At 40.4% G+C, this 20,705-nt stretch overlaps 1 protein-coding gene and 3 non-coding genes across 5 annotated transcripts; all 4 read right to left on the bottom strand.

Annotated features, from left to right (window-relative positions):
- Positions 1–18,009: 18,009 nt before the first annotated feature.
- rps11 (ribosomal protein S11) lies at positions 18,010–20,528 on the bottom strand. 2 transcript variants are annotated; one of them, XM_034895008.1, is made up of 5 exons: positions 20,420–20,528; positions 19,772–19,912; positions 19,470–19,545; positions 18,658–18,787; positions 18,010–18,207 (listed from the first exon to the last, which is right to left on the bottom strand). In XM_034895008.1, exons 1-5 carry the CDS (start codon positions 20,432–20,434, stop codon positions 18,084–18,086), a joined length of 486 nt encoding a protein of 161 aa, XP_034750899.1. In that variant the 5' UTR covers positions 20,435–20,528; the 3' UTR covers positions 18,010–18,083. The 2 variants fall into 2 exon arrangements, with proteins under 2 accessions (XP_034750899.1, XP_034750898.1); XM_034895007.1 differs by having other exon boundaries at positions 20,398–20,442.
- On the bottom strand, positions 18,311–18,394 carry LOC117958792. The gene has a single exon (XR_004659796.1). It is a non-coding gene; the product is annotated as a small nucleolar RNA SNORD35 (small nucleolar RNA).
- On the bottom strand, positions 18,873–18,956 carry LOC117958790. The gene has a single exon (XR_004659795.1). It is a non-coding gene; the product is annotated as a small nucleolar RNA SNORD35 (small nucleolar RNA).
- Positions 19,620–19,703, bottom strand: LOC117958789. Its single transcript, XR_004659794.1, has one exon. It is a non-coding gene; the product is annotated as a small nucleolar RNA SNORD35 (small nucleolar RNA).
- Positions 20,529–20,705: the final 177 nt, after the last annotated feature.

Here is a 20,705-nt window from a genome sequence, read left to right on the forward strand (position 1 = left end):
ATAAGAGCTTAGTATGATAAATGTATGAGAGGGCCGGATCCCTGGATTTACTCTAATAAGAGCATTAGAGAAGCCGTTAGTGAGAGAAAGCCTGAAACACAAGGCAACATGAAGGCCTGATTAACGTCATGAAATCACCTTAAAATTCAATTTGTGAAATTTTGGATCGAATATATTTTGGAGACTGGGTGTGTATGTGAATGCACTACAATGAAGAAAGAGTGAAATGTTGTCTTTAAGTTCCATCCCACCTCCTCTGGCCTCTTCACTGGTTTATAAATAACATTGACCCATCTTTGAATAGGACATTGTTTTTTGTCTATTGTCTTTCCATCCCAGTGCTGTCCTGATCACTGATGCTGAAGCGCTGCGGTAAACATCCTCTGACCCTCCTAACCCCCCACTCCCATAGACTGTGACCTCATGTTGTCAATCCTGCGTTACACTACCCAGGCCTCTATAGTTTTAAGAATGTGCCATAAAAATATGGCCAAAGGTTCATGTTTTAAACCAAAGCTTTCATTCATGTCCACAGCTGAGTACATGTTTGCTGATAGGATTAATAAACTAAAGAATGTTAAATATTTTGACAATTTATTTCACCCATGGTCATTTTGATCAAGTGGAAACTGACTATACCTATAATGGAGAAGAGGCACTGCTGGGTCTTGTGGTGAGCACTACATGTGCTCTTTGTATAATTCAGGCATACTGTGCTTATTTAATCTTGTGAAGGGCTCATGACATGGGGGGAATATGTTTTCAAAAATACCTGTAGGCTTTGCGCAAAATTAAAGTTTATTTTACATATTTCAAATTGACCAATGCATTGCAACTGACTAAGGTCCTCATCCTGATGAAGACTTGGTTTTGCACAATTTTGCACAAACCGTCAGTGTGATTTGGACTTCTTTTGATGGAGACTTGGCATTTTGCATTTTTTGAGAGCATGTTCCCTCCGTGCAGTGAGCTGGAATAAATCTGTAAGTATTTTTCCATCCACATATTTGTATGTACATTTTCAATGTGCACAAAACAAACTAACTGGAAACCAAATATTGTAAAACTAAAAAGTGTTTTTTTTTTACATTTGGCTGAGACAGAAAAGTTGGTGTATTGACATTGAAAGACAAATGCAACAACGTGTAATGGAAACAAACTAAATAAATAAACCTTGACCATGATGTATTCAACTTCTAATATTTGCATGATAGTATTGGATAGAGGAATGCGTTGATTTGTATTTTATTTTATTTTATTTAGGAAAATTCTGTTAAAATTAGTCTAAATTTGGATGGAAGTTGATTTTGACAGGTTTTCTTTTTGCACTTTCATGCCTTTCATGTTACCATTTTCTGTGAATTTGTTGAGATGTTAAAGAAATAGCACTAGCTCTGAAAGCGGGACTTTTTTGCTAAACACAGACTGTTTAAGAGGAGCCTTTTATAAGGATGTTTAGGAGCTTGGAGCAGGAGGTGTGCTGGAGTGGTGGCTACCCATTCTTCACATTATCCAGACTGGAATGAAGGCCATCTATCAGGAGTCCCTATAGGTCTATTTAGAGATGAATAAAAGGATTACTGTGCACAGACCTGTCTGTGGGTTGCTCAGACATGGGAGACAACAGATGTGTTAAACACAGCCAGCTCCCTCACAAAAAGCCCAAAGCTGAGGCTGCATGCTCTCTGATGGTGAGGCAGCTTTGTGTTAATTGCTGAATGGAGTCAGTCAAAGCTCCTGCATGCTTCTAGTGAGCCCATTCAAAGAGGAATCTCACATCATAAAGAAGACTTCACTTCCCTCCACTTTCAGGAAGGGAAGCACTGCAAAGAAAAGGCTGTATGATTGTTAAAAGACCTTTAAATAAACCAATCTTAAGATCCCACAAAAACCTACAGAGGAAATGCCCAATATCCAATCATAATCTGTATCGATGTTGGTGATTCCGTCAGTAGGTTTCCTCGGTATCGGATGACTATGCCCACCTTTATTTCAAATGTATAAATACAGTTTGCTAAAAATTGCTTTATTTTTACTCAATGTTTCTTGGTTGCAGACAAGAAAAGAAAACATGGCTTCCAGCATGATGGCAAGCTGTATGAGGCTGTTGCTGTTTGCCTGCTGGGGCCACGCAAACTTCCTATTCCTCTGGGAATCTGGATAATCCGGGGAAATCACAGCTTTTGGTTGGAGCACAAATGCTTCATGTATTTATTTAATTTCAAGTTTAACATCCTTAGAAATTTAAAAACACACAGTGCATCTTACACCAAAACAAACGTGAAATATCTTATATTTTGTTGATTTCACCCAAACACATAGAGGTTTGATTCAACTTTTGCACCCCAGTGTCCTTCTGTGACACTAAAGAAGGCGGAGCAAAGGTCCCTGCATCAAACCCTGGAGCCTAAACAATGGGAGCTTGGCGTGGACAGCCCCAGGCGAAGCCATCTGCCATGGAGAGAGTGGAGTCCCTTTGTCAGCTATTTTGGAATGTGGAGACAGATTGATGAAGGCCGGGTGATTCCTTTAGGGCCTGGCGAGGCAGCAGGCAGCGCAGTGAGCCCCAATAGTCACCAAAGCGAACTCCCTCTTCTTCTGTCTCCACATTCAGACGCTACAACCTGGCAAAATGAAAAGGGAAAAGGTTTTGTGAAGCTGATGTAATGTTTGAGAAAATCAGCCATGTTCTCAGCAGATGTCATAGTAAATACCTTTCTACAAAAAAAGCTTTATTGCACATTTTTCAGCAATCACTTTTTCTATGCTTCTTTCTCAGGTCATGACATGACTGCTTGGATCATGACCTCTAACCCTCTCAGCAGGTGTGTGTGGATGGCCTTTATTGAGAAAAGCCAGTCCAGTAGCTCTCTGGCTTTTGTAGTGGGTGGGTCAAGGGAGGGAGAAGAGGGGGGGACAGGGCAGATGTTGGACGGGAAACCCCCCGGGGAAAGTGTGCCGCCACCGAGAGGTAGGGGTCAGGGCAAAAGGGCGGATCTTTGACACAACCAACACAACAGACAACTCTGGTTTCCATGGCAGCTTGTTGCATCACTAAGCCGTCTGTTCTTAATGACACAAAAAAGCCTATAAACTCTAAAAACAAACTCTAGAATCGGGTTTAGAATCAGAGCCCGGTTCTGATTTGACTTGCTGATGAAATGGTTCCAAGGTAAACAGGCAGAGAAACACTCATTGATACAGTTTTACAAATTTACATGCATTTAAATTGATACATCCAAATCAACTATGCCTTTAAAGTGCATCACTAGTGGAATACATTCAAGTACAAGTACACTGTAAACCCATATTTAGTTGTAATTAAATGTATTTAAATCAATTATTTTTAGTGTTCACTGCAGAGATAACTAAGGATATTAAAGCGAGCTAGCTACCAGCAGGATCGAGATAGGGTAGGTGAATTTAAATAATGTCTGAGTTGAAAACGCATATTGTTTTTACGTGACGACCCTGTTCATGTTGCAGAGACATTTTGATTGCGTTTTGTGTCTGTTAAGAGAAACAAAGATACTCTAAAACATGACCCGACAACTGCCGTAGTAGCTCAGTGGAAGCTTGTACACATCGCTGCTGATACTCAGTGTCGTCTGCACCGACTCGGGTTGTTTTTTTTTTATCAAAAGTGCTCACATATTTATAGCAATCAAGATTAACACAAAAATTGACCAGAATTCTCCTTTAAATGTCTGTATCTCAACAACATCTCAACACATACCATAACCATGTGGCCTAGGAACGATTAATTAAATAGTATCTTATTACTTCATTGTTTTAAGATGTCTGTGTGTTTTCACCATTTCTACCAAAGAGAGAGCAGCTTCAGCCCCAAAGAGGTCAAATGATCAAATATTTCTCACAAAAAGATTAGAGAAAAGTCAGCGGATTTGTGTAGCAGGATTTTCTTTTTTCTTTTTGTCTCTTTTTTAGGACCTGACCCCTAGATTAAAAATCTAAGTCACAGCTAAATTAGGTGCAGTACTTGAGTAAATGTATGTGTGCCATTTTTAGGAGCAACATGTGGGCATCATTCTCATCGTTCCTTGCCTTAGATTGTTATTTTCTGCTCAACTCTTCTGTAGACCACACAAACACAATGCTAAATCTTGACCAATAAACAGTGACTATAATAAGAAACTTTAATGTCTGGGGATGGTTTTGGCTGCAAAGCTTCAAAGCCGCAGGGTGCAGCAGAAATAAGACAAGATAAAAAGCACAGCTTGTTGTCCTCACTGTTTACTGTAGCCGGACTGTGAGTCATTTCCTTTGAGGTGACGGCTGCAGAGGAATGGGACTTTCTGCTGATGTTTTTGATCAAACCATGGCTACATTAGGTCATCTCGTTGTGCGCTAAACGGGCAATGAAACCATTCGCTAAAGTTGGCTGAAGGATGGCCGATGATGATCGGATGATTCTGGTGAGCTGCTGAAATCCTTATGGCAACAAAATGTTAGGATAAAGTGTTTTTTATTCAACAAATTGTAGCTGAAATCCTCATTGGATAGTATTTTATGATATCTTATTGTCAACATGTTTCGTTGACACGTCAGTACCAAGCTTGTCAAAGACAATGTACCCCCAGAGCTTTACACAATTACCACTTGTCAACATTGAACTTCAACATCAAAGCTTCCAGAATGAATGGTCAGAAAGGGCGTGTGGAACATTTTGAAACTCCCACAGTGTTATAATTAATAAACCACACAACACTGCAACAAAAAGAACTTTGTTCTACTCAACCATTGCTCATAAGAAGAGTTAACTCAAGTAATAAATATAGCTAGCAACAGAGATTACAAAACGTTCCTCAGAAAAACGTTTAATATAAGTTTGTGTGCAGAAAACCTTTCCCAACTGTTGGTGTTTTATTTTCTTCCAAACTTCCATTTTGCCAAGGGATCTCTGTATTTCTATAAAGGACTCTATCTGCAAAAATGCTTGCAGGCCAATTGCTTGCCTGTCGGTCCTGTGACGCATGACATTTGTATAACATTACGGGGGTTACAGCCCACGGCCAAGATGATTGGGGTAAATAAAAGCAAGCGGGTCAGGGCTCTGGACAAAATCTTGAACTTCAGCCGGCATGAAGAAAGCACAGGTCAAATCATACTTAGATATGCATCTTCAGCCAATGGTTGGCCACCGTGTTTGAAAAGAACTCCTCAGAGTCTCTGGTCATGTCTCTGTAGAGCTATTGTCGAAGAAGCTAAAGGAAAGAGGACATAATGAGTTTCACATCATATCAGTAAATCCATCAAGGGTTTCAAAAGAACTTGAGCATGTTCTCAATCTTTTTCCTCTTTTTTTTGCCTTTGTGTCATGAAATACTGGCCGGGTTTGACCATCTCTTTTTTTCAATCTTTACACAGCCATTTCTGTCAGGTTCATGTTTGCAGCCAACCGCAACAGTATTAACATCTTCCAGAAGGGAATGTCTGAAAGTATGCCCCGTTATCCACGATTATTGTGATTCGTCCCTTTCTTTGGCGGATGGCTTTCTAACTTCTTCGGACCATGAATGTCTGCTCAAAATGTCACATCAATCATTCGATAGTTGTTGAGACAGTCCAGAACAAAGTGATGGACTGACAAACCAACGTGCCCGGCCACAAGGGAGGAAATGGAAACAGGTAGATGGGATTTGATTACTTGTGTAAGTGTAACTTGTGGCTTACAAGAGTTCTGTTTATGGATATTATTATTTATACAAGAATATGGGCGAAACAATGTGAAGGGAAACTACATTCTTACAACACTCATTGTACACTTGGACAACTATTAATGAATAAATCACAGACCGAAAGGAAATTTACTCAAAATGTAGGGGATAACAAACAATCTTGACTTATCTGGAGTTCCTCTTTTCTACACAAATCCGAAAGAAAAGTTTCTGTATCCCTGTCTTCTGCCAAAAAGGATACAGGTCCCGCCATACTGTCATGAGCCAACACAAACATGGAAACCTCATCACTGTCTGAGCAGAGGTGAAGGGAGGAGTCCTTTCCTCCCTCTGATTAGAAGGAAAGGGTCATCGTCCTCTGACATCTCTTTGTCTCTGCGTTATTGACGGAAAAGATCCTGATTTCCCAAGTCAACACCGCTGCTTCATTGGTGTTGGCCAAAGTTAGCCTGAGCTGGCTCACCGTGACATCTACAACTTGGGACAACGTGAACACAGTCACATCTCCAGGAAGACTCCCCATTGTGATTTTGTCTTTGTAGTTTGCACGGCGTAAAATACAGTGCTGGGTATTTTTTCCGGTAACATTAAAATACTTTAGTGATACAGTAACGTAGGCGGCATGGGTATTTAGTAAATAGCAAACATCAGTTAGTTAGTTGGTGACCTGTCCATCGTTACCTATGGACTACTACTCTTAATACTCTAAACTACTCTTGTTCTGAGTCCCAAGTACATTCATCTTAGGATGGTCTTTGCCCATTTAAGCTATGAAAAACCTGACCAGCTTTAGCCTCTGCAAGCTAAATTCAGCAGCAGTCTGGAAATATGTAAACGCTGAACATCATTTGGAGGGTCTTTAAAGCCTAGAGGACGTTACACTTGCCAAGTCACGCTGTTATGTTGCTTCAAGGCTCCTTTGCGGATGATTAATGCCAGTTTAGAACAAAAACTGTAATTGTACTGCTTTATATAACTTTCAGAAGACTTTAGTGCAAGTTTGTCCTGACCACAACAACCACATTTTACAGCTTCATGTCATTTCATGCCGTCATCCTCTTGAGTTTATTGTGTTGATTGTAAAAGAAATCTCGCACAGGGCAGAGCTTGAATAAAAAAACTTTTTGAGATTGTTCCCTCAATCTTGTCTGTGTGTTGGCGGAGATTGGAATAACAGGACAAATAATGAGTAGGATGTGAGCGGCCCAACTCTGACCTCCATCTGCACGGGTTCCTCTCCAGTCTCCCTGGGTGGGATTCCCCCCAGGCCGCTAAAACTCACACATATCCAACCATTTATGCGGTGCTATGCCTTGTCAGAGAGGCTAGTGTTTCTCAGGGTGCTGAGGTTAGGGACCCTCGTATTCGAGGGTTTGTTGCTGTTGGGTTGCTGCCACTGGCAACATTAATCTACAGTGATGGAGCAGGAAATCAAAAATAAGCTGTATAATACACTAAATTAGTAGAAACAGTCAGATAATCCCCTTGCTCCATAGCAGATAAGTAACAGACATGTTTCTCAGCAAACATCTTAGCGCTGAGATCATGTATAAAAGAGGAAAATCCTCTTTACACTAAACATTGTGAGAAAGCGAGCCGTGGCTGACTTACATTGGCTGCTTTAATTTAAGCAAACAGCACCGTGGAACAGATTCAAAGATATCTGCAAAACATGGCAATGTCATTCATGGTGCACACCGGTCACAAGGTTGAACAAATGAATTGCAGACTCAATAACAATGCTGGATGAAAGGTCAGGGGATCACAGTTATTGAAAATATCTGTCTCTTGGGACCAAATTTTACAGCCATCCCTCGAGATGATTGAACAAAAAACAATCGTGTCAAACTCATTGTGGCGCTTGAAGCACCGTCAGGGACTGAATGAAGTCATGACAATATATCATCTGGGAACCTTGAACGTCTGTACAAAAAATTGTGCTAATCCTAGGAGTAGATGTTGAAATATTTCACTGAATAAGAGGACAATTTTAACCTGCTGGTGGCGCTACAGGAAGTGTCAAGGGATCATCAATCACTAGAACGTATCCACTGGGAACCTTGGATATTTGTAGCAAATGTCATGCCAATCCATCTGATAATTATTGATTGATTGATTATTTATTTCAGTCTGGACCAAAGTAGCGGACCAACAGACCGACATTGGCGTCCCTAGAGCTACAGATAAAACATTCATGAGGACATGGATCAGCATGTGGCTTGAATTTGCCTGTTTGGCCCACTTGCCAGCAGAGTCAAACCCTTTCAGCCTTCATAAAGAACGGGGTTCAATCTGATGCATCGCTCAATCCCCTCAGGAAGTGTGTGCACCAGTGCAAGCAGAGGAAGTTTATTCCCGCTCCACAGATCTCTGTTTATGTTGGGGCCACCTCGCTAGGATGCAGAGCGGCTTTGATTTTCTTTTCCTTTCCATGTGTGTGTCACAAAATAAGTCACTTTTTTCCACATGATGAGTGAAAAGCAAACAAATCGAGTCTGATGTTATTGGTGGATTGATGGAGCGCAGGATGTGGTTCAAGAACAAACCACAGACATGGGTTTGATGGAAGGGAAGCCTCCTCTGTTGCTTTTGGTTATTTCATATACCGGTGTTGAGGTTGTGTGTTGTCATTACTGCAACAAACACTGGGAATAAGGAGTAACACTGTGGTAAAATGTTATTATTTAGCTATTTTTAAACAAACAGGTACCAATTGCTATATTGTGGGGTACAGAATGAACTACTGAACAACAATCTGGCGTTTGGAAAAAATTTGAAGATGCCGTAAGTATTTTCAACTACCAGGGTTAAATTAATGGAGCTAATGTTATTTAGTTAGCCAAAGCTAATATTGCTCAAACTTGCCAGTTGCCAGTCTATGATGCAGTAAATAAGCCTTTAGGATTTTCCATAACTAGCATGCATTTAGACGCTATTCAATTTGTAAACGCAAGTTTTCTCTCTTTTTTAACAAATTTCATAAAGGTTACAAATGCAGTTTTTCCCTAAGGCTTAACATTACAAAACATTTGAACTATCTCTCCTCCAATTGTTGTGGTCTTTGCAGATGTAATCTATCTTAAGATGAGGACACATGGTGTTTGCTTTAGTTGGTGGGGGGGGGGGATTTTTTTTCTTTTAAGAATGTTTGGGATTTGCTCTTATCTCCGTGTTTTACACACTGCAGTGAAACAGAGATGCTCTGGCAGCCAGGCACACAATGGCACAGGGTTATCAGCAGTGTCACTTCTTTGGCTTCTTCCTACCCCCTCTGTTTCTCAGGGAGGGGGTCCTGCCAAATGCAGAATAGGCATGTCAGCCAGGCCCATAACTTCCACTGAGGACAAGGAGGTTGTGATCTCCATTTCTCTCCATTTCAATAGTTCACAAAGACACCATTCAGATAATCTTCTCAAGATCTTATCTCCGTATAATATCTCCATCAAACTTTCTGCTGTATCAACAATTTAGATAACTGACTTCAAAACTGTGATGTCATCAAGACAAACTGTTCTTTTCTTTCATTGAATTGTGAGCTTCTTCTGAGGCTGAAAATCCAACTTTGTTTCTTTTATGACTGTCACAAAGACAGAGTTCCCCTTTCTCTGTCAGTGAAAAAGTTGCCAAACTCACCAGTCTTTGATTTCTGAATTTGGTTGAGCCTTGTCCACAAAAGAAATTGTGTATATGTATGTATCTCATGACTGTAGAAAGATTTTTAACATCACACATAGCACATGTACAGTTCGTTTAGTGTGTTGTTCTGTCAAGCTGAAAATGCAGAAAATATCATCCAGATTTCCTGAATCATTAAATATATATACATTGAACCAAAAGTGAAAAAGTTAACAGAAAAGTAACAAGGTCAAATCTGTAAGAGATTTTATGTGAGAACCAAACGCACTATTTGTCTTTGCATTGTCTAAGATGTAAGGAACTCCATTTCCTTTCTCGTGGTTACATATTGATTGTACAACTACAAAGGAAACACGGTTTAAGTCGCGCAGACAATGATTGGCTGTGCTCTTTCTATTTGATCTCTTTAGTTCTGCATTCAGCAGCGATTTACTGAGGCAAGAAGATACCCTTTTTTCTTTTCACATAGAAAGAAATTATTGTGAAACTCACTTTACTTCCTTCCCTTTGTGTTTGCAGCACACAACTACAGGTTTTGAAATACTCATGTAACTAGATTGTCAGGGTTGTGAAGCTACAAGTATGATACGTAGCAGCCTCCACGTGATTTATCAGCACAAGTAGAGGGACAGCAACCAAATCCAAAAAGAAGCATGAGCTTGCCACCAGCACATAACATTCTAACTACATTCTTAGTAGTGGCCCTTCACTGCTTTTACACATGAAGTTCAATTCACTGGTCATTAGCTTGTAGAAAACAGTTGTATAGTGTGTTCTGTGGCTCTGAGGTTTTAGTTTGACAGAAGTGGGCATTTAGAGGATAAGGAGGATCTGATCAAAATGCTATGTGAATTAGAGGATGGATATCCGACCCGAGCCCAACGGGACCCAACGGGACCCGACGGTACCCGACGGGCCGGGCCGGGTTCGAACAGATTTTTAGAAAGACTGCTCGGGTTCCGGTCGGGCTCGTTCACATCAGCGCGATAAGGCATTGAACAAATTTTTTTGTGTAAACTCAATCTTTTTTCCTGTTTATAACTTTTGGGTTTTTTATTTCTATTGGTTAGTTTTTTTCTTTTTTGCTTGCTTATTTACTGTTTGGGTCTTACTGTATTTTACAAATTGTTATCATGTGAAGCACTTTGCTACTTTGTCTGTAAAAGGTGCTAGGCCTATATCAAGTAAACCTATTAGCCTATATTACATTCGCAGCAGTGGCAGCAAGGCATTAAACTAAACATGTACAGTATATGTGTGAGTGAATGCTGAATTACCGCATCTCTTATTGGGGCGGCTTATACCGGTTAAGCAAGGTATTTATTTTACTCAGATTTACTGACATAATCCCCCACATATGATGTTAATAAAAGCGGGCTTTCCACACAAACAAACGTACATGTGTCATTAGTATGAGAAACAAATGCGATTTTAATTGTGTCGGGCAAGGGTCGGGCTCGGACATAAATATCTTAATGCCTGTCGGGCACGGGTCGGGTTCGGTTACTGCTCTGTCGGACGCGGGCCGGGCTCGGACAGAAAAATCCGGCCCAATCCGCACTCTAATGTGAATGCATTATGGGAAATGTAGGATCCAGCATTTTTTAGCTTGACCCATGTTAGGGTACAAAAGTTAGAATATCTTGGCCTCTGATGCTTCAATTTTTGTCATCCTTGAGTGCCTGGTACGCTCACCTGGTAGAGCAGGTGGCCATGTATGGAGGTTTACTCCTTGATGCAGCGGCCTGAATTGAATGTCAATCCCCCTCTATCTCCCCTTTCAATTATAAGAGAACCCACAGAAGTAAATGCCTAAAAAATAATCTCAAAAAAAGAAATGTTCCCCAACTTTGTAAAGGTACAAAACCAAATTGCTGTAAGGGAACAATGTTATAAAGCAACATACTGGAGTAGTGTACTGGGCCCCCTAATTGTTGTTGATTACTACATCTGACCAAAGAAAGGTTCATCTTTACAATCAATTTGTCTCATATTCGGAATAAAGCCAGCAGGGTTCATTGAGGTCTGCCTGAAATGGTGAGAACCGAGGTCACACAGGAACTGGGAAGTGTTTTCTCAGGAATAATGACTAAGTGGAAATTAAAACAGTGTAGAGCAAAAAGAAAAGACAACAACAACAACAGCGACCAGATTCTCCACATCAACACTGTGGTTTGGTCAGGTTTGCAAGAACTGGGTTTTCAAAACGCAACCATCTTTGGTTAACCAAGGACGTTTATGAACTCATGTGGTGTGACAGGGTGCAAGTGTGGAAAAAACACTTTAGAGTTACAACACCAGACAACATCAAATTACACATTAAATGTCATTTTTTATGGTAAACATTTGCGACAGATTTTTACATTACACTGATTTGTTCTGCTGTCTGAGAAAAGTGTGAGTACAGTTGCTAATAAACAAAATTAATTTGCTCTCAAAGCTTTTCCTCTTCACATTCACTGCAATGAGAGGGTGAGAGAGGATTAACCACATCTAATTTATTAAACATAATAGCGCCACAAGCAGCTCTAAGAATAGCTGTCTTTTAAATCAAAGCAATCTGGGCTTTAAACAACAACAAAAAACACAGTAGCTGTCTGCAGGTCATGATAAGAAATGAGATCCACCAGAGGAGGCAAGATGGAGGGATCAATTTCTCTCAGGTTTCCCATGGTCCTGCATCTCTCCAGGGAGAGCGAGCCCCTGCTCCAGCACTGCGTGGGTCTCTCAACTGCCATTATCACCGATGGGAGCCACAATAGATCGAGGCAGATGAGATAACATTGTGAGCAGCGGAGCAGCAGGTGAGAGTCTCAACAGGCACGATTAGGTATCCGGGTCCCAGGGTGTAGCATTGCCTGGGGGCCTCGGGGGCCTCTACCCTGCCATCTGCCAGGGTGAATTCCTCCTGCTGGAGAGGAACTGCTCAATAGCAACACAAACTGTTGCTTTGGGGCGTTGCTTTGAGTTTCTCCTGTTACCTTTTATAGAGAGAAGTGCAACACTTTACAGTTCCTTTGCTACAATCTGAAACAAAATATCAAGAATGTCTTGCAAACAAAAGATTGAAACTTCTGCTACTTGTGTAGTAATTCTGTGTGTGAAGTTCTGTTAACAGAGCATGTCTTTGTATATAAGTGTATTCCATCTGCAGACCAAAGTTACCCAGCATCATCCACGCAGTACTTAAAATTGCACTTGTTAGATATGCAGTCCAGATCCTGCCTGTTTTCTGGATTGTAGGCCTCTGGGCTCCAGTGTGAGGCCATTAGCCAGCGGGAGCACACCCCAGAGATGCTCTGATGACAGCCATGCTGGATGGTTCACACATGACCCGGGAGCGCTGCTGCACGCAACACCCGGTCAGCGCCAGCCCCCACTTTGCACTTTGATCTGACAACATGGTGTACAATTGGAGATGCACGCTGCATGCCAGACATGCAGTCCGTCTGACAGACAGGCATGAACATGAGAATATTGAATTAGGAGCTGTGTTGCAGGGCTCTCGGCTTACCAGCAAGGCCAGGTAGGCGACGGTCCATCACGATTTTGTAATCGATAGTCTTGGATATCTGCAGGAATCAAACAGGGATTTGAACTTTAACTTTCACATTGTTTTCATTCACATGTGAAATTAGTCTCAATAACCAATGTTTTCATAAACAGGCACATTATCAGGGGCACAGCTCAAAAGGTGTGTGCAAGTCAAGAGTAGGAGCCACATCTGTTAAATCACTTAAAATCAGTTTAGAAGCCCATGGTGCTGTTGCAGATATTCGACACTGATAACTGTGACCCCAACCTTTCACCTGAAAGTAATAGATCTTGACATGCTCATCATCCACCATATCTACTTTCAATGACTTTAAAACATTCTGACACCAAACCTGACAGTGTAGGCCATGCCAAACCACATAATGTACAGTTTGCACCCATACATATGACCATGTTGTTTGTGACAGAATGGAATGGCCAACATTTTTTGACATGATGTTGTCAGACACCAGCCTGTCTTTGGCACAAGAACATTGGCTTTCTTTGTGCAGATGTTGAGGGCTGATGACATGTCCAGATGTGTATGTGACCCTGCACTGACCCTGAATGGACCCCACACTGTTCCTGCTGTGCACCCCAGCAGAAGCTGTTGGATATTGATCAGTTTGATGGTTGCATATTATATTGCTGTCAGAAAATAAGATATAACAGATTAAGAGTGCACCTCAGTCCCATGAAACACATACATGTCATATTCAGTGACATTGAATGGATTGTGCAAAGAATCATTCAACATGAGCAGGCTTTAGGGCTTCAGGGATTTTTCTTTGAAAATTCTGATTGTTAATACAAAATATAATCAAAACAATAACGAATGTATATTATTATAGATGAAGCTACTCAGCAGCATATACAGTAATTGCTATTAGCCTCTTTCATCCTTTAAGGGTATTTTGATGACAATATGTAAATACGTTTACTTTTGTAAATCTTGTAAAAGTATTTCTACACACTGTTGCATTAGTCTTAAAATACATGTTTATGCAAAACCTACTTCTGTATCTAGAACAGCCCAAAGATGAGGCCTTTTATTCAGTACTGACAGAACAGACCAAAGGACGAAAGGCTTTATCTGTTACAGCTCAGGCCCTTCTACACATAACATGGCTTCCATCTGTTTGGCCCATCATGTCTACTGCTGCTGTTTTGCTGAAGTTTGGAAGTCGCTGCCCCCAAACAACCCAGAAAAAGGGTCCAGCATGGGATTATACGACTACCCTCCTGCTGGGCCACCAGAAGGTCCCTGTTTTGATAGTGGCCATTACCCTCATTGGGATGACCCTCTAAGCTAACATCCCTGCCATTAGACATACAAGTAAGCATGACTGCAAGTACGCTCCATGACACTGGGTAAACATGTTGGCAAACTGGAGGAATTCGAAGTGAGACAGTTCGTCTACTTCCACAGACAGAAGAGACATGCATCCAGAGTTTTGATAAATGCACGTGTGCTAACAGAAAACACATGGTTTAGCCATTTTTTATCTCCTCTTTACAGAACACAAATTATCTTGTATAGACAGAGGGCCATCTCTGACCTTGTTGGCCTGGGTGGGTTGTTGACCTGTGACGGATGGAGCACTAACTCTCAAACTACACTTTCCCCTTTTGGCGATGCCTCCATATGGAAAATTGGCTTATTAAGCAGAGCCATGAGAAGAGGAGAGACTGGCTCCTCCATCACTGAAACTCACATCACCACCTGGAGAATTGTGTGGGCTTGACTTTTAAAATGTGAGGGAGAAAGTGTGCTGTTTGTCTAAATTATAATCTACAACATGCAATCAAACCAAAAATCTTTCTGGCGTAGGATTTCGGAAGTGGAAGAAAATCAAAGGGTCATCACTACAATAATTAAAATACAAATAAATGTCACTGTGAAACAACAGACTTTATAACCCTAACTGCAAGTGTTGGAGCATTGCATCACAATGGAGCTAAACACAGTTTAAATAAATGTCAGGACAGTTGGTCTTAGGAGTTTTTACTGGAAGCAACAGTGAAACTATGATAATAGTGTTGAACAACAACTCCAACGACAGTGATTCAAGTCATTAATTGATAGTGAGATGCCACAAATCCCAGTTTGACCAAAGGCACTGTAAAAATGAATTACACAACCTAGCTGTCAAATTAGCTCCAAGTTCCCCCACGAAGGAAACCCGGTTATAAAACTAAGACACAGCTTATGTAGCGTGCACAAAAGTTAAAGAAAAGAGAGAAAAATACACTACGGTTAACCCAACAGTTCAAAAACAACAATATTTCGTTAGCAACACATTAGCTTCGGGCAGCTAGCATGATGGCTAGCTTTGTTAGCAGTAAATGGTTAAAAATAGTTGTAATATTTTATACTGTGATGTGTTCAACTGAGTGGTATCATAAAGAAATCCAGTGGCTTGCAAGATATGTGTATGGCAACGCCATTGTGTCACAGCAGTTAAGATTTACTAAAGCCAAATGTTATTGCCTCGTAATTTTTTTTATCCCTCTGAAAAACACTGACAATCAAATTCCTACATCACTTCTTTACCCTAATTTATTGACTGATATATCCTTTATAGAGACCACAATATGATTTCTTCAGCTTAATTTGTACAAATGAAAACACACATAGAGATCGGCAGATAACCACTACTTTATGCTAACACACTAGCCCACATTCACCAAAGTTGAGCACTGTCATGTCGGGTTTATTATGGTTTCTTGGACCTTTTGAGGGATCAGACCTCTGCCCTCAAACAAACACTCTGTGGGAGCATGTATGCACTCATGTGGGCTGGGTGGCCTGCTGGGCTGTCTTGCTCCCTGGGGTGTCTGATCATGAGGGGGCCTGTTATTCAGAGAACATCTTTAGGTCCTCCCACCCTCCCGTAGCGTCTGTGCTGATGGAGAGAGGGAGCTGGGAAAGCCCCCGTACAAGAGAGGACAATTTGTGGTTAGAAGCTGAGACACTGCTGTTTAGGTAAATATTTTTCAATGGGTGGAGAGCTGTGTAAGTACAAGAAAAACAAAAGTGAAAACTGCAATTGAGGAAAATGTTTGGTTGTTTCAAAGCAAACTTGCAGATGGCAGCTGCTTACCCTGCTTATCATTAAATGATGGGACTGCTCACACGGCTTTGCTCACATTAACAACTTTCTCCTCTTCACATCATCACCATATGGTCCACATTCACTGGAGCACTGGGAAAAACATGTACAGCATCATTATGGTAATGGTGACGCCTCTGCTGTGGCACTCAGCAGACAGAAGGCCAGGCTGGGTGGAGGATGGATGGAGGGGGGAAGGGGTCGGTCACTGATTCCCATACACAAAAGCTGCCATCTTCTCAGGATGAAATAAGGACACATGCAAATGACTCAGCTGATGCAGACAGGCCTTACATATTTGCATGTTTATTTAGATATCAGACACTGTTAAGCATCATCACGGCTGTAACTGTACAAAGGAAGGAGGTCATGTCTTCTTGTGGCTTCAGCATCATGGCTAGATGACAGAGAGTTATCTTATTGTTTCTTCTGATATTAATCCCTTCTGTTCACCTAAATAGTTTCAGTAATTTCCCAGTTTGGGATAATATCTAGCAGACTATAATCAAGGTTGGCGGACATTTAAATTGACTTAAAGTTTCTGCTTCTGATTTTAACTCAAACATAAGGGTTGTGTCAAAGAAATAGATAACTCAGCTGATGAATAGCTTTCCATCATATTCATGGTTTTAATAATACAATAAATACTTGCAATATGCTCTTCTTTAAAACAAGGCTACACATTAGGTTTGTTAAAATTGTACTTGTGCATCTTTATTTCAATAATTATTAGTCTCAAATGTATTAAAGGAAAACCAGACTAGAAAAGGGATATTAGGATAACAACTTTCCTCCTAATTATCCAAATGTACAGGTGACATATGCTCGACATTTAGTCATCCAATCACGTTCCTGATTGTAAAGTTAATTATAGCTTATGGTCTGATACATAATCCTCATGTTATTGATTTATAGTAGGTTAATGAGAAACTCTTCAAACCCCAGCCCTGTCAAAAGATTAAGTCACATGAGATAATGTCTATATTACGTGTAATCCTGTGTAGTAGTTTATCACTAATAGTAAAATATGTCTTAAGCTTTTACTTCAAGTTCAAAAGGTACAACAATTAGACGAAGTGACTCCCCTGATGCCTCGTGTTGGATATGATTTCACATCAAACAGTCATATGTCGCCATCTTATGGACATATGACATTTATGGGAAAACCAAGTTGTGAAACACCAGGAGGCGCTGTGGGTACACCTGGCAACCTCCACCACTTCGACGATTTACACACAATATTGTTTCCTGTATACTTTCTCTTGCCAGTTATATCACACATACCGTTGTCTTTACATCGGTTAGTTTTGCTCCTAATTTAGCAAACTATATTAGGTGAATAAACTAAGTTACCTTTAACATCAGAGTAAGTGTAAAGACAATGAATTTAATTCTGGCTTTTTGTATATGGTCGTACAACAAAACCATAAACATGTTGATACTATGTATAAATATGTTTGCATTTAAAAAAAGTGTGTAAACATATCCACCCATGGTTTCAATTTAATTCGACTGAAGGGTGGAAGTTTGGGTTTACCTGCAAATTCAGGGATTCACTGTAGATTTTGGCAATACCCCGCTTGGTTGGCTTTTGTAAGATTGTTGGTAGGTGTAACAGTTCAATAAACCAATTCATCACAATACCAAATCCAAGACTAAATTTGTAGACAATGTACATTTCTACCTTCACATAAGTTTCTGCAGGTTTAAAAATGTACATACACTGAGAATGATAAGCTTTTCAGATCTCCCATTTTCTGCTTGATTTTCCAATTGTAGATTGATTGTCATGCACCCAATACTAGGACAAGTAAATCTTACTTGAAAAGCTAGTTTGCCAAAAGAAACTAATTTACACCAGATATTAAATTGCTGACCTTCAGCATTTATTTTTTGAAATCTCTAGATTTAAATCACAAAGATTTATTTTTCTACATGTGGTCAACCCATTGCCACACAACTGGCATTATGCAGCATTTCCCCATGTTAGTTTATGCACAAGCAAAAGACTAAATACACTTAAAAACCCCATTTAAACAATGTTTTCTTTATTTGACAGTAAAACAAGTTAGCAAACAGCAGCTTTCCTGTTCAGTCACACCTAAAACTTCTGAAACTGCTTCTTAGCTCCAGCCGCCTTTGTCACTTTGAGGACATTGAATCGCACCGTCTTGCTGAGCGGTCGGCACTCTCCGACAGTGACAATGTCTCCAACTGTGACGTCTCTGCAGAAAACCACAAATCAAAGATATTAAAATGAGGTACGGGTACTTCTGTCCTAGACAAAGCTAATGAAGATTAAGCCATGTTTGAGCAGAGATGTACAGGCGAGCTGCATCAGTGTTTGCCAAAGGCAGTGTCGTCAGAGCTTCTTGAGCTTGGAAGACCATCGTGAGAAAAACATCACTTGCAGCAGGTTATCATCTACTTTAATGGCTGGCTAATCTCATTTAGGCAGACAGATCTATTCTGGTGTAGGGCAAGTGTAAGTTATGTAGCTTTAAACATAACTGAAATTAACCCAGACCTCAAATTTGGCTGGGGCGTACAAGTTACTGCACCATTTTACAGAACTTAACCAAATTTACTGTGAAGCTAAAAAGATTGCCATAACAATTTGACTGTTCCATATTTTCAACAACTGTAGGAATCTTAAATTAAAAGCATGCAAGTACCTGAAGCAAGGTGAGAGATGGACAGAGATGTTCTTGTGCCTCTTCTCAAAGCGGTTGTACTTGCGAATGTAATGCAGGTAGTCACGTCTGATAACGATGGTCCTCTGCATCTTCATTTTGGTAACCACACCTGTAGACCAGACAAAAGGAGTTTTAATATCACAGCAGTTTCAATGGCCATTTCAGTGAACCCTAATAACTCTTTATTGGATCACTCCACTACATCAGTGTTGCCATTTGGCAGTGTCGTCACAACCCGGAGGGCTAGGAAGACCATCGTGAGAAAAACATCATTTGCAGAAGAGTGATACGAAACAGGTATATCAATGAAGTTTGTGGTAAGTTACCCTGTAAAGACACTGGTTCTGGCTTTGATTTCGTCACCAATCACCTGTACAAGGATATGTTATTTGCAGTCAGTTTTTTTCTCTTTGTTAAATACAAGGTGAACAATTGCCTTGATGTATCAATACTCCGTGCCAGGATGGACATTGTTGCCCATGTAGTGCTGGAATTGAGCCATTTTTCACTCATGTTCAAGACTTTACATCTAACTGCACACTTAATGTCAAAAGTAGCCAAAGGTCTCACCAAAGTAACAAAGTGTGCTACTGTTTTGCAATTTATATTTCTGTATTAAGTGTAAGATAACGTAAGTATCTTCAGTGCAGTTTTGTATACTTTTGATTCTAGATAGATTACGTACTTTGTATGCCATTTTATAAGAGTGTTTTTAAATTATCGCGTTCTGTTGCAACTTCCCAGACCAGCGCCAATGAGCTAGTAACGACTAGTGTAAAGTGTTAACTTACCAGAGAGGATACGGCCACGAATGGAGACATTTCCAGTAAAGGGGCATTTCTTGTCAATGTAAGTGCCGTCAATAGCCTGGTGACAACAATATATTGTTAAATATTGCGTAACGTTAGTGACGTTAAAAAAATAAAATAGTTTCAACTAGTGTGACTGCATCAGCATTGCCAAAAGGCATTATCGTCAGAACCCTGAAGGCTTGGAAGACCATCGTGAGAAAAACATCATTTGCAGCTAACAAATAACAAAAGCGTAGGGTTCCTATATTAGTTTGAATAATTTTCTAGAAAATTCAAATTACCTCTCTTGGGGTTTTGAATCCCAGTCCCACACTTTTGTGGTAGCGGGGGAGCTTTTCCTTGACCTCCTTGCCACCATCAGCGACCAGAACACGCTTCTTGTTCTGGAAGATGGTGGGCTGTTTCTGATAGGCCCTCTCGGTCTGTGAAACAAGATTAAAAAGTTAACCAAGTGTTAAATAACTCCGCCACCGAACTACACTTTCTACATATAACGATTCGTTCAGTGAACAACCGCCCGGCCTCGCTAAGATAACGTTAGCTTTTAGCTAGAAGTTAGCGACTTCCTCCTATTATGAAACACTAAAACCGACCTTAGCTGGAATTACATTTAAAAAATGATATTAAAGTTCGATGGGAATGTTACATTTGCAGTAGGGTTGTATAAAAAGCAAGGTAATATTAAGAATTAAGTGGTAACATCTGCCAAGTTAACCGAGTTAGCATCCCGGCTAGGTCAACGTTACACGAGGGTTTGCAGAACGGTAACAACGAATGTTAGATAAAGAAGCCTCAATGTGGGTTGAAATGGCTTATGGCTGTGTATGAACAGCATATAAAGGTATACACTAAACAGTTCTTGCTAAATGTCTTTATTAAAAGTGTAAAAATAACGTTTTAAATTCACCACGCCGTTTTCCTGAACGTACTTGTGCATCCGCCATCTTTGCCTGCCGAGTCGTAAAGAGGCCTGAAGATGCGCGCGACGAACTGAAGACTACGAGGCACAGGAAATGACGTTTACCAAAAGGCGAGGCTCCGTGCCCAAAAAAATGAGCACACTTTTATACTTAAAAATGTTCTGAGTAAGGTAAATTGAACTATTGACCTCATTGTTTATTTATAATGATTAGATAGATTATGTTTTCGATTTAACTTACTTTGATTGGTGTAGGCTATTTTATTTTACTTGTGCGCTAAGAATGTACATATGGT

The sequence above is a fragment of the Etheostoma cragini genome, chromosome 15 (assembly GCF_013103735.1).
Source record: "Etheostoma cragini isolate CJK2018 chromosome 15, CSU_Ecrag_1.0, whole genome shotgun sequence".
NCBI lineage: Eukaryota > Metazoa > Chordata > Actinopteri > Perciformes > Percidae > Etheostoma > Etheostoma cragini.

Excerpts from the sequence above, each read along its gene's own strand:
- rps11 (XM_034895007.1), bottom strand. The coding sequence starts at position 20,427 with ATGCACAAGTACGTTCAGGAAAACGGCGTG. Across the intron at positions 19,913-20,397 it reads ACGTTCAGGAAAACGGCGTG|ACCGAGAGGGCCTATCAGAA; the intron begins GTGAATTTAAAA and ends CTTGTTTCACAG. Across the intron at positions 18,788-19,469 it reads TCGTGGCCGTATCCTCTCTG|GTGTGGTTACCAAAATGAAG; the intron begins GTAAGTTAACAC and ends TCTGGTCTACAG.